Raw genomic sequence first — 13522 nt, 5'->3', positions numbered from 1 at the left:
ATGTAATGTAATATAGTATAGAATAATATAGTATAATAAAGTAATTAATTAGCCTTCTGATATCACTGGAGTCCTCCTCATCATCCCTCTCCTTCACCGGGGGCAAAAACATCTCCGATATTCTGTCAGACAGCACCTTGGGGAAGATATTTTAATTTTCCAAAGGAATGAGCAACTTTGGCTATTGCCCATGTGCAATTCTCCATCACCTCAATGAAAGCTGGTACAATGTTTTGAGGATTTGAGCACTCCCCCTTCCACACAAGAGCTCCAGCAGCTCCCCACAGTGAGACATGAGCCAACGAGGCCCTTGGAGCTTGAGGAGTTTTTAGCTATTTAATAAACCCAACTCATTTTGTCCCAAATACCACTGAAATCCATGACAAGCTGCAGGTTTCCTGCTTTCAGAACTCAAGGGTGATAAACATTGGTATTTTATCAGTAACTAAGGTGCTTGGCTCTGCTCCACCAAGTGCCTTAATTAACATGCAACAGGATGAGCAGAAAAACTTTTGTCAATTGTTTATCATACGCAAAACAATCTGATCAAGTTATCAAAAAGTCAAGTCTTACCTCACATTGTAGGACAAACTGTTTTCCTCCTTTAATTCTCAGTAAGATGCATTTCTTATCTTTAATTTGTGTTTCTTCAACAGATACTATTTGTTCCATTGTCAGCAGGTTTTGCTGCAGCATTTGCAAAAGAGCAGAGAATTAATTGAAAAAAACTCTGTTGCCCATCAAATAAAGCCACTATCTCATTTTCCTGGACTATCCACATGAATTAAGTGATGCACATTAAATGTCATTATACAAACATTTATTTCTGAAGGCTGGGTCATGAACTAAAGATAGATAGTAAGGTAAGAGAGATTTACAAGGGGCTTGGTTGCTTCAATAGTGACAACAAAATATCAGTTCTAAAAGCCAGTAATGACAGCATGAAATAAGAATCTACAAATAGGTGTGTCTGCAAACAGAATATTAACTATTTTCCCTCAAGAGTTGCATACAATTTGATACATTTTTCAAGCATTACTGTTATTATCCAAAAAAAAAGGCAATTTCACTACTTCAAAGAGCTGAAAGGGAATATTTCAGCACTGAATACTTACAAAGAGAACATACACAACAGTGTGCAGGAAAACTCTCCCTATGGACTGCAGAGTACACAATGTCTTAAATTCCAAATGCTTCCTTAATTTATATATACAAATTATCTGCCCTGCACATGAGCACAGCTGGGCTACACTACAGCCACTATAGCATTTTCTTGGAAACAAAATGCTATAGCATTTGTCACCTTACCAGTTTGTGTTTTTTTGTATAAATAGTCCAGAGGTCCTAAATGAAAAACAACACCATCAACTACCAAAATCCTTTAAAAACACGACAAAGCAAACAAAGGATTCTCAAGTCAACTTTACGTCTCCTGTGTGCATTGCAAGCTATGCGTTAACTACAGTGAGACAGCAGAGAAGATACTCAAAGGGGCTTTTACTCAGAGAAAACTCCTTCCCCAGGAGAACTCCTGGGCTATCCAGGTGTGTCCCAGCTCCACCTGCCTTCCAGCAGAGCTCCCAGGGCCCCTCACTCACCCGGGACTCTCCTTCTCCTCGCCACTCCAGCCGGTTGGGGAAGAGGTAAAAGTAACGCCGCTGCCACTGAGTCAGGAAGGGGTTCCCCAGCTTGAGCATGTAGCCATGCATGATACAGTCCTTCCCCAGGGCATAATCTAAACCAAGAGGAGATGTTAGCCAAGTGCCAGGAGGTGCAGCTGAAAGCATTCTGAGAGAGCTCTGTGCCAAAGGGATGGAGCCCCGGACCTGCCGTGCCCTCGGCGGGTTCAGATCACACACTCAGCCCCAGCTCTGTTCAAATCACACACTCAGCCCCAGCTCTGCCCTAACTGCACAGCTGCTGTGGCTGCAGAGCAGGGAACAAGGACAGGACTTGGCTCTTAAAGAAGTATCTCGCTGGTGGAAGTTTTAAAAGCGCTGAATGTTGCTCTCCAAGGTTTGGGGGTTTGATGCAACACCCCCGTGCAAGCTGCAGTTTGCTGTGCAAAATCTCCTGGGGCCCTTCCCAGCTCCTGGGCAGGAAATCAAACCCCACAGACTGGGCAGGTGGGGAGGCACAGGGTGCCCAGAGCAGCTGTGGCTGCCCCATCCCTGGCAGTGTCCAAGGCCAGGTTGGACAGGGCTTGGAGCAAGCTGGGACAGTGGAAGGTGTCCCTGCCCATGGCAGGGAATGGGACTGGATGGGCTTTAAGATCCTTTCCAACCCAAACCATTCCAGGACTCCATGATTCCATGAATCTCTCTCCAAAGCCTGATGTCATCATTCAGCATTTCAAAACATTCAGAAACATCTTAAGCAACATGACAGCGATTAAACAAATCCTAACGATTCCTAGGAATGACAGCAATGGGAGAACTCCAAACCCAGGAATTACTACCTAGCAGCAAAAGATGAGAGAAGTGTAAGGACAGATTACCTTCCTCGTGGCCAAGCTGCTTATTTTTAGCCCTTTTTCTGGCCTCAATTTTATCTGTGTCTGCATTTACTGCATCATAAACAGTTTCTGCTACTTCTTGCTGCCAACGCTCCGATATTACCAGAGGGAAGTTCTTATATAACTCCTGGTCACTATCAAGCAACTTGCAAGAGAAAAACAACAAAAAACCCAACATTTTAATAACTTTCACTACTCTTATCCCCAACAGTTAATAGTTACCCATGCAACAGTATTATTTTACACGATGGATTGAACTCAAACCTTCACAAAACAAACAGATGCAAGCAAGAGAAGCACAGACACTAATTTAAGCAGAGATATTAATTTATGTGCAGAGAACAGGCCACCTGCTCAAAACTTGTTTGGTTTGATAGCTCCAAAATCCTCACTCAACACTGCTCCATAATGCTCTCTAGACATTTAAATCACTATTCCAATGTAAGCAGCAGTATTCTTAACTTTGTTGCACAAAAACTTCCCCAGCCCAAAAACTCCATGAATAAGTGCAAAGATACCTTTTCCACAGCAATGCCTTCCATGCTTCCACAGCCTGGCTTTATATTCCTAATAATTAACCCTCAGAATTCATCAGCATGTGCTACAGATCTCAATTTTACTGGCAGAAAGATTATTTTCTCCACTGATCCTTTGAGTACTTAAATTGAATTGCACTGAAGAAAATCAGGAAAAAAATTCCTTCACCAAAAGGGCTTCCCAGCACTGAGCAGGGCAGTGGTGGAATGCCCATCCCTGGAGGAGGTTAAAGCTGTGTGGATGCAGCACCAACAGCTGCAGGAGCAGCTCAATTCTCCTGCTGCAGTCAGGCCAGACCCTCCTGGAATAGATAATTCTCCTTTTCAGAGATCCATGCTATATCCCAGCAGGAAAATACACACCCAGAAAATCTCCCTGTGGCACCCAAGGAAGGAGGAACAGCCACAGGCATCCCCTGAGGGCTCCCCACTCATAACCCAAAGCTCACATGCTCTTCTGGGGAACACAGGGCATTCTGCAGGATGAATTCAACTCCAGGGAGGAGAGCAAGGGGTTCAAGCTGTGGTGCCCAAGGCAGAGAGGGCTCCTGGCACCTCACTGGCAGCTGACTCAGGCAGGAATCCTCCTGCCCCCTCTGGAAGCTGTGACACCCAGGGGGGCTGTGCTGTCCCTCCCTGACTCACCCCCAAGGGTAAATTTATCCCATGGTCAGCCTGAGCTATGAGATTCTGAGATCAGACTGGAGATGACACAGCACTGACCTGCTGGTGATTCACATTCCAGGACAGGAATCATGTTATTGACAATCTCTGAGCCACTCAAGAAATAAAAAGACTCCCCGGTTCTTCCTTGCAAAATGTTCCTCTGAATCCTGCACTGCAGAATTGCAGGAGACTGGAATCCTGCCAGGCTAACACTGATGCTGAAGATGTGGAATTTTCTGGGATAAAGAACATCCTGGGCTCTCTGCACTTTTCTGTGCCAACTTCTGTCACCACAGCAGGTGACACTGACAGACGAGCTCCCTTTTAGGCTCGGTGAGTACTTAATGGGGCTTTTTCCTTATAAAGTTTAGAACAATTAATTTCCCTCCTGACTCACTTCTGTAAGAACAAGAATGAGGTCTGTTCTACTGCAGAAATGGGTGATGAAGACAAAGAAGGGCATTGACCCAAGCCCTGCTGCCCCAAAGTCCCAGGGAAACTTCAGAGAGTGGAGGAATCCACAGGAGGGTCACCCCCTTTATGTGAGTTAAAGGGGACAGCTATTTTTGATATAATTCATGTTATTTTCATTAAATTTTGGATAATATCAGAACGTGAAAATTTCTTTTACCACTCTCCTAACTTATGACATTGCTACTATTAACACAGTTTGTCATTTTTAAGAGTTTTCCCTGCTACTCTCTGACCACTCAACTATTAAAATAAGGTTTAGCTCCATTTCTCCAAGCTACCAGAAATAAATCCCAACTTTTAAACACACAAACCATAAGGTATCCTTGAAAAACTGAGGCTTTCCCAATTCTTTCCTGACCATTTGAAACATTTTCTTCATCACATAAGACTTTTGGTAAGAAAGTAGATTTCAGTTAACCTAAAAACTTAAAGACTTGCCAAGCAACAACAAACAGGGGAACCAGCCCAAGGTACCAGCACGGATTGATTCTCCCAGCCTGAAGGAATTTCTTGCACATCCAGAGCCCTGAAGCAAAGGAATGCCACACACACATGGAAAGCCAAGCAGAGCAGCCCCAGTGCCACCCTCCAGCACTGAGAGATGGGTACCTTAATGCCTTTAGTGTCCTCTTCATCAAAGGAGCCAATATCAAAAGCATCTGCTGCATTGACTTCTCCCCGGGGAGGAATCAGGGGGGGAGGGTACTAGAAATTGAAATCAGCATCATTAAAGACAAATTAATGGGTATTGTTTAACTCCATTCTGGAGTCATGCACAAGCTTTGTATTTTTTTGCACAGATTACACCTGACTGCGCCAGAGTGCCCCCCTTGGAATTAAACTTCAATGCAAAATTGTTGGCACTTCTTTTAATTAGAGCTCCATCAAAAATCTGGGGATGAAACTCCCCAGTTTAGAGACAGCAAAGGAAAGGAAACATGCAGTCATTTGAGCCTGGAAATGTTATTATTTACTCCTAACAATCAAGAAGATCTGTAGTAATGAATATTCAACAACAACCCTCCCTGTATTTGTGAGAGTGAGCACTTGAGCTGGGCACTGTGACCCTCAAGTTTTCTGTTCAGTACCTGTTTGGGTTTATTTTCCTTCTACTGCTTTGCCAAGTCAGTTAAATTACTGTCTTTATCCTTTACCTTCTGTAAATAGACTTGCTGCCAATCAATGCCTTTGAAGAAAGGATGTTCCTTTACTTCTTGTGCGCTGCAAAACAGAAGTGACTGAAGTCAACAAAGGAAAGAGCCTTTAAAGTGTATTCAAGGAATACAAAGCCCTCAAAGGTCACACTTCTATCACTTGAGAACATCAGGGAAACTGCTCTTTTTTGCAAAAAAAAAAAAAAAAAAAAAATTCCTCAGTAAACAACAGAAGAGAAGAGTTGCAGGTGGAAACACTTGGAACAGTGTTCTATGGCTGGCAGGCAAAAACTCCTGATGGCACTCCATCATTTCCAAGAGCAAACAAAGTTCCTCTGTTGTCAGATCCCAAACACTGCTCTGGGTCAGATCCCAAACATGGCTCTGGGTCAGATCCCAATCACAGATCCAGGTCAGATCCCAAACATGGCTCTGGGTCAGATCCCAAACACTGCTCTGGGTCAGATCCCAAACACAGATCCAGGTCAGATCCCAAACACTGCTCTGGGTCAGATCCCAGACACAGATCCAGGTCAGATCCCAAACACAGATCCAGGTCAGATCCCAAATATGGCTCTGGGTCAGATCCCAGAAATGCTCTGGTCAGATCCCAACCACTGCTCTGGAAATAACCAGATTACTCCACATTATACAAATTTTATGAGAAAATAATAAACTGCTCTTGTTATCTCCCAGGGAAAAGCAATCTCAGGCCATTATCAAAGAGGGCTCCAAAACAAAAATCCTCTGAATCTCCCACTGGAACTGGAGGCAGCCCCAGGCTCAGGTGTGACCATCTACCTGTTATCACACATCCCAATGGTTTCTCAACACTTGTTTACTCCTCTCCTTTTCTCTCTCAGTCTCACACTGGCTTTTTAAACAGGAGATAACAATTTCATGAACAGCTACAAGCAAGGTGAGCCTGGCAGGAGCAAGGAGTGTTTTGTAGTCAAGAAACAAAACAAAAGCTCTTTTCCTCAGAATAATCAAGTGACAAAGGCAGCACCAGCAATATTCGCAGCTTTTGCTTGATGTTTTTGGGATTGTTTTTTGGTTTGTGGTTTGGTAGTTTTTTTTGTAATATGCTCCTATCATTACAGATACAATATAAGCAATAAATTTTCCCTATCAGTATGTCTGACTCAAGTCATATGATCTCATGCCAAAACAGATCAGGCAAAACCAGAAAAACAACCGAGGGATGAGAAGAACACCACCCAATGCAAGCATGACTGCAGGGAACTCAGGGAAAAGGCTTTAAGGACAGAAATTGTCCAAAAAACATGTCCAAACCGAAGGAATCTGAAATGTAATTCCATGCAGCAGCACTTTGTAATGTTCTCTTTCCAAAATTAAAATCCTCACAACAGGAAGCAGATTTTTACTTGAAATGTATTCACTCATTGACAGAGAAGTGGAAATTTTTCAAGGCAGAGGTCCAAGGAGAAGACAACACCTACCTTCTTCCTTGGCATCCAAGCCTCTTGCTCACATCCCTCTGCAGGAGCCCTTCCAGAAGGGACTTCAGCTCAGGAGAAAAGGAATCCGGGAGCTCCACGTTCTGTGGAGAAAGGAAACACAAAGAGATATTCCATGATGGAAGAGGTGTGCTCTGCCCTCTTGTCTCTGCTGGTGTTTGGAAACAGCTCTCCCACGTGCAGATAGAGCTCTCTGGGAGAGCAGGGGGGCGCAGTTCCCATTTTAGGGGAAATGGGAGCTCGGGGAACACGGGGATGCCACTGAGGCCAGCCCTTACCACCGTGAGCGTCATCCGGTCAATCTCGTGCTTATCTTTGGTTTTGTGCTGCCTGAAAGGGCTGTGCCTGTGGAAAGAAGGGAAAAAGATGTGAATAAATAAATGCAAAGCCTCAATATATTAGGGTATTTCAGCTATGGCAATGCCAGGAATGAGTGGAGCATCCTGTTAGTCCCATCCTTCCCCCTCATCACTCCTGTCCTGCAGAGCAATCTGATCCACAGGAAGGTGAGTAGAAAGTTGGGTAATTCTTCAACAGTGATCTGGCCTTAAAGATGTGCTTCAAATGCCTCACCAATTACATCTATCTCCCCAAAACCTGAATAGTTTTCAGCTAACAAGGAAACCCTGAGCAGCCATCACCCACAGGGATTTAAATCCAAGGATTTCTATAAGGAAGGTGAGCATGACCCACTGAACTCACCATTCCCCATCATGGAGAGTAGAGATAAGAGATCACAGATCCCACAGCATCAGCCACTGGGAAGATATCTGATGGTATCTTGTAAATTATCAGCTTCATCTCTTTCCTGCTTTATAATTCTGGTTTGAATTTGAATTTTCCTCTAAGCTATGGAAGACTGTGACCCATTAGAGGTTTATCACACAGTCCTCTGTGAAAGAAGCAGCATTGTAGTAAGAGATATTTTGATTATATTTAGGATATATTCCCTGTTTCTTTTCTTTAAAACCTTGAGGGGATGATGGTTTTCACAATCAAAAATGTTACTCACTTATCAACTCCATTAATTAGCTATTCTAAAGCATTCTGGCTTACCACATGGCAGAGTGTACCAGCATGTTTCAACTGGAGACCTGCTACTCCCAAGTTATTTTCCTTTTATTCTCAAAAATGTTCTGATTGATGAATGCAATGGATGGACCAGGACTTCAATTTTTCTCTTTTCAGCATGACAGGTAAATGGTTCCCAGACAGCCTCATGTACTCTGACAAGGAGGCTCTGAGTTGATCAGGGAAGAAAATGATTCACTGGCGACTTATGGGCAGATTCTGTGCCAGACTAAATTTACCAAATACCAAGAAATGGCACCATGTGCCCAGCCCTTGTTTTGGGATGTGTTTAATTGGCTTCAGAACAGATGAGAAATGAGAGTTCACCGTGAATAATGCTCTGGCTTCTGGCTGAGCACTGATACCACCCTGAACATCTCTGCCAGGGACAATCACAGCCCAAAGACTGGCAATTTAAACACCACTTCTTTCTTTATTTGCACCTTTACACAGTCTGCTTTGTGCACAATTAATGTTAAATTGATACAGTTCTAGAGTTCAATTCACAAGTCACACACTGACCTTCCTTTGTACAGTGCCTGCACGGAGATAAAAGCTTGTAATTAATTATGTGCGAGGACACAGGATGACCTAATGATCAATCTTTACAGAGAAGCACTGTGAAAAGCCTCAGATTTCTCCTGGTTTGCCATTAACACCTAGGATGCCATTTTCAACAAGCACTTGCCCACCAGTGCTTGCTGTTTGCTCAGATAAATCCCATGGCATTAATCTATTCTCAGTTTAATGAGCTGACAAAGCTGTAATTATCGTGTACCTTTGGACACTGGTAAGGTAACAGGCCAGATTCAGCAAATGGAAGGATCCACACCTTGTACCTGGCCCAAACCCTGCAGAAGGGAAGGTTGAGTAGCACCCAAAAAGGAACCAGTGCAGCCAAGAGCTTCTCCTCAACACCAGATCTCAACACAAAGCCCACGATTTAACAGGGCTGCTTAGAGCACTCCAAGGAGCAACATCTCAACATTTAAAACTGCCAGAGAGGACCAAACTGCTGCCTGCAGCATTTCAGAGAGCAGACAGAAGTGCTCTCCTCATGTCCAGGATGCTTGGGTTGGGTTTGGCTTGGAAGAAGAAGCCTGGTTTGTCACACACGGGGCAGCACCGAGGGATCACTCCAGCCCATCTGTGACACACCATGTCCTGCTATTCCCAGGGACACCCACAGAGGCCCCCCCAGGCAAGGCAGGAGCCCCACTCACCCCCTCAGCAGCTTGAAGAGCATGCAGCCCAGGGAGAACCAGTCAGCACTGCTGTCGTAGGCTGTGCCCTTCTGCAGCACCTCGGGGGCCATGTACCCGTGGGTTCCTCTGCAGAGCACAACAGCACAAAGCATTCATTACATCCAACATTATCACTGGGGGGAAAAAATCATTAAAAATCAGTATTATCTCAATAAGACAGCCCAGTTTGGAAATAATTCGTTTTGACAATTTTGTTTTGCTTCCAATGGGTTTTTTGTGTCACCTGTGTGAGCACAGGACACTCCTGAAGTCAGCCCTGGGCACCACAAGAAGCAGCCACCAGGTATTGCTTTTACCCTTGACATGTTCAAAACATATGGACTTTTTTCAAGAAGCTACTGATTTGCAAATCTCTTAAGGTGTGACAGGCTGGAGTTTCCCTTTTTGCATAAATTGCAAGACTAAATCAGGTCACTTGAGGAGCTAAGAATGAAACGTGCCAGGTAAGATGTGAATCCACACCCAACTCCAGGAACTCAGATCCCAGTTAGATCCTGATGGTGAGAGGCAGAAAGGAACAAAATTTGCCTCCAGTTCCATGAAGATCCAGAAAAAAAGAAAGACACAATAAATCCAGGATTTTAGTCGGTTTGGGAATATTTAATTACCAGGTTGGGACAATTAAAGCAATCTGGTACTTTAACTCAGTCAGGTTCTTCTCTGAGCAGTGAATCATCCTGAAATAATGTGTCATCTCCCAGCCATGCCTACACATCAGCTGCTACAACTGTGCAGGAAAACAGGGACAGGAGCCCAAGAAACCTCATTAGAGCCACCAGCTCAGCAAGCCTGGGCCACACAAGTGTCATTCCTCCCCTTCAGGCAAAGTTAAGTTTTAAAGACAAATTCAGGATGGATTTAGCACCACCTGTGTGTGCAGCAGAGCTCCCAGATTGAATACTTACACACTGGCATGTGGCTTCTTTTTGGAAAAGTCACAAGCCAGCCCAAGGTCTGATATCCTCACGTGCCCATGTTCATCCAGCAGGATATTTGCAGGCTGGAAATCAAGAGAAGGAGGTGAGTGCTTGGTATTCCCCAGCTGACAACTGCAAACTCTCACAGCACAGCAACTCAAACATCAATACTCCCTGGTAATTGGTAATTGCCTTCTTTTATTTAACATCAATATATACCAGGCACTTCCTAGATAAAAATCCACCTTCTCACAGAGCACTACCATCAACTCCACAGGTTAGGAAATACTGAATAACAGAAGGGAATAACCAGGCAAGGTTTGAACACAAAGCAGGTAATAAATGTATAATCCATTCTGGCCTCAGGTTGCTTTTGGTTTCTTCACAGCAGAGTCTGTGTGTGGCTCTTACACCTTTTATTCTCAGTCTCTGGGCACATTTCCATTCCCTTGTGCTACCACTTGGTTCAGGGACTCTTCTCTGGGACCTGTCCTTGATTTCCCAAGTGTCAGTGATACCCCCCAGCCCCTCTCCTGCTGTTGTCCCCCATCACACACACACAAAGGCCTCTTTCAGGGCTCCCAGAAATATAGTAAATGATTACAGTAAATACAGTAAATTATCCTCTAAATCATTCCCATCAGGGAGATCAGTAACACTTCACAGGATTTACTGTGACCCCCAGGAAGCCTCTCCCAGGCTGGTTAAACTGGATAATGGCACAGATTAGAAGGACTTTGAAAACTCAGTACAAAAATCTGGCAGATAAAGACATAATCCTGCCAAGGAAAGGTTTCAGGAAGGGTAATCCATGGAAGTTTCCTGAGGGGCTGTGTGGATTCAGGCACCCACCAAGCATTACCTTCAGGTCTCTGTACACCACGAAGCGATTGTGCATGTGCTCTAAGCCCAGGATGATTTCAGTAGCATAAAACCTCATCTCTTTTTCAGAAAACACTCCGTGCTGGGAGAGGTGGTAGTGCAAATCTCCTCCTGAAATGAGAATTGAGATGTAATTAAGTGAACAGTAAATTCTTACCCTGCAGGCAGACAGGGTGACACTGTGGGGGAACAGCTCAGCTTTTGTAGGTTCTTATTACCTGAAGATCACACAGCCCCACCCTCTGCAAATCTGTGTGGTGACAAAACAGCTGAGAAAGTTCATACAGAGATTTGATCAGTCTGAAACTCCATTTTAAAATGCATTTATTTCATAAACATTTGCATTCAGTGACTAATCCAGCAGAGGATTTCCACATAAGCAAAGGCTGTACCACACACTGGTTTGTGAAGAGCAGAATAAATCAGCTCATAGAGCAGCCCAGGCTTGAGGGACCAATCATCTCAGCAATCCTCCTGCCAAAATTTCTCTAACATCATCATCATCATCATCATCTGAACAAGCCTTGCTTACCATTCATGAGGTCCAGAATGAAGCAGAGCTTGTCAGGGGTGTGGAAGGCATAGGTCATACAGACTATAAAAGGACAGTCCTGCAAAGGAAGAGCACAGAGGTTCACCTTGGGCAAAAAGCAAAGTGTGACTTAGGGAAGCTAAAAGTACAGCTGGTGTTTCTCCTGTGCTATTTGCCAGTATTCCCAGTTCTCTCCTGAAATGCAGCTTCATTGGTAACCCCTGTCCCCCTGTGAGGGCCCTGCCCAGGTGACAGTGAAGGTGTTTGGCCCCCCAGCAGCAATTCCAACAGAGGATTGAAGGAATGTGAACACACCAGGCAGGAGTTGGGATACTGGAGCATTACAATGCTCAGGAAGCAGCTGCAGCAACATCCAGATCCTGCAAAATCCACAACACAAGGGCTGTGGGAGCAGGTTCAGGAGGTCAGAGCAGAGCAGCCAGGGCAGGGATGGGTTTCACCTCACCTCCTGATGCACCTGAACCTCAATTCACCCCATTAAAGACAAGCAGCCTTAAAAAATTCCACTGGGAAAACATATCTTTGCTCCCAAAGTCTGCTCATGTGCTGGTACCTCCATGGCACACCTTCAAAACCCCATGGCAGCAGCTGGCAGACCTTCCTCTGCACCGGCCTGTGCTGGATACAAGGCCTCCATAATTCAGAATTATGGAATTGGAGGTTGGAAAACCCCTCTGAGATTGAGGGATTCAGCCAAGGCCACCACCAACCCATGTCCACATCTGTGGCATTCACATTCTCTGAAAAAATTCCTTCACCCAGGGTTTTTCTCCTGGGAAGCTGAAAGGCAGCAAGAGAGGCCTCAGAGAAAAGGGAAACAATTCTTATCTCATTTGCTCCTCCTGTGTTGTGCTCATGTGGAATGTGTTTGGAGATTTGTTTACCCACAGGTGATTGTTTCATTGGATTCTGCTGTGAGCTGTTTTGTTGGGACTCTGGAAAGAGTCACAAGTTTTCATTATTATCTTTTGAGCATTCAGCAAGTATCCTTTCTGTATTCTTTAGTATAGTTTAGTATTCTTTAATATAATACAGTATAATAAAATAATAAATTGGCCTTCTGAGAACATGGAGTCAGATGCATCATTCTCTCCCCTGGTGAGTGGACCTGCATTTACAATACCACATCCAGATCTGTTAAATCCTCCCTGGGATGTGACCCCACCACTGCCCTGGGCAGCTGTGCCAGGGCTGCAGAACCCTTTCCATGAAGAATGGACCTGGCTCTGGCCCTGCTATTGCTGATAAAAGCCAGGATGCTCTTAGCTAATGACCAGGGGGTGGCTGTCACCCCCTCAGCTTCTTCTCCAAAGCCACATGGGATGGAACCATGGAATGCTTTGGCTTGGGAGGGACCTTAAAGCTCCAGTCATCCCAAGGGCAGGGACACCTCGTGGCACCAAAGCAGGGCTGTTTGCTGGCTCTGCAGTGATCCCTTTGGGAATGGCTGTGCCCCAGGCCATCCCACATCTGATCCCAAAGGCAGAGCAGCCCGGGACACCCTGCAGGAAGCAGAGCCTGGAGCTGCAGGATGGAGCAGGGAAAGCTCTGGGAATCTCTGACAGGAACTTGCTCCCTTCCCAATTTAGAAACAGCAAAACACGGCGGCCTTGGGCAGAGAGGAAAGGGAGGGACAGGGACACTTCAGAGCCCCTCCTTCCTTCCACGGGGTTCAGATATAAAGGTTTCTTTATATTTCTAAATCTTTATACATTCATAAATCTTATAAATCTTTATATTTATAAATATTTTATTTAGAAATCTTTATATTTTATATCTTTATTTATATTATTTATGTATCTTTACATATATAATTTCTATTTCACGCATCCCCACAGTGCCAGGGTATTTTATTTGCAGGGTGTCCCGATGAAGGAAGGAATGAGGAATCTGACTTTTCTGTTTTCAGAAGGCTAATTTATTATTTTATGATACTGTATTATATTAAAGAATGAAGAAAAGATAAAAAGATAATAATGAAAGATAATGAAGATAATTATGAAATTAC

At 44.4% G+C, this 13522-nt stretch overlaps 1 protein-coding gene across 1 annotated transcript in view; it reads right to left on the bottom strand.

The window, feature by feature from the left end:
• GRK3 (G protein-coupled receptor kinase 3) overlaps window positions 1–13522 on the bottom strand; it is a 62051-nt gene that overhangs the window by 6983 nt on the left and 41546 nt on the right. Inside the window, exons 10-20 of the mRNA XM_054645775.2 lie at window positions 11494–11572; window positions 10942–11072; window positions 10068–10162; window positions 9121–9228; window positions 7105–7171; window positions 6809–6909; window positions 5346–5412; window positions 4801–4896; window positions 2498–2660; window positions 1599–1735; window positions 574–687 (exon numbers count right to left, since the gene is read on the bottom strand). Of these exons, the coding sequence (XP_054501750.2) occupies window positions 574–687; window positions 1599–1735; window positions 2498–2660; window positions 4801–4896; window positions 5346–5412; window positions 6809–6909; window positions 7105–7171; window positions 9121–9228; window positions 10068–10162; window positions 10942–11072; window positions 11494–11572 (1158 nt within the window). The remainder of the gene's footprint in view (window positions 1–573; window positions 688–1598; window positions 1736–2497; window positions 2661–4800; window positions 4897–5345; window positions 5413–6808; window positions 6910–7104; window positions 7172–9120; window positions 9229–10067; window positions 10163–10941; window positions 11073–11493; window positions 11573–13522) is intronic.

Source organism: Agelaius phoeniceus, chromosome 18 (assembly GCF_051311805.1).
Source record: "Agelaius phoeniceus isolate bAgePho1 chromosome 18, bAgePho1.hap1, whole genome shotgun sequence".
NCBI lineage: Eukaryota > Metazoa > Chordata > Aves > Passeriformes > Icteridae > Agelaius > Agelaius phoeniceus.
This window is presented reverse-complemented; position numbering and strand designations above follow the sequence as displayed.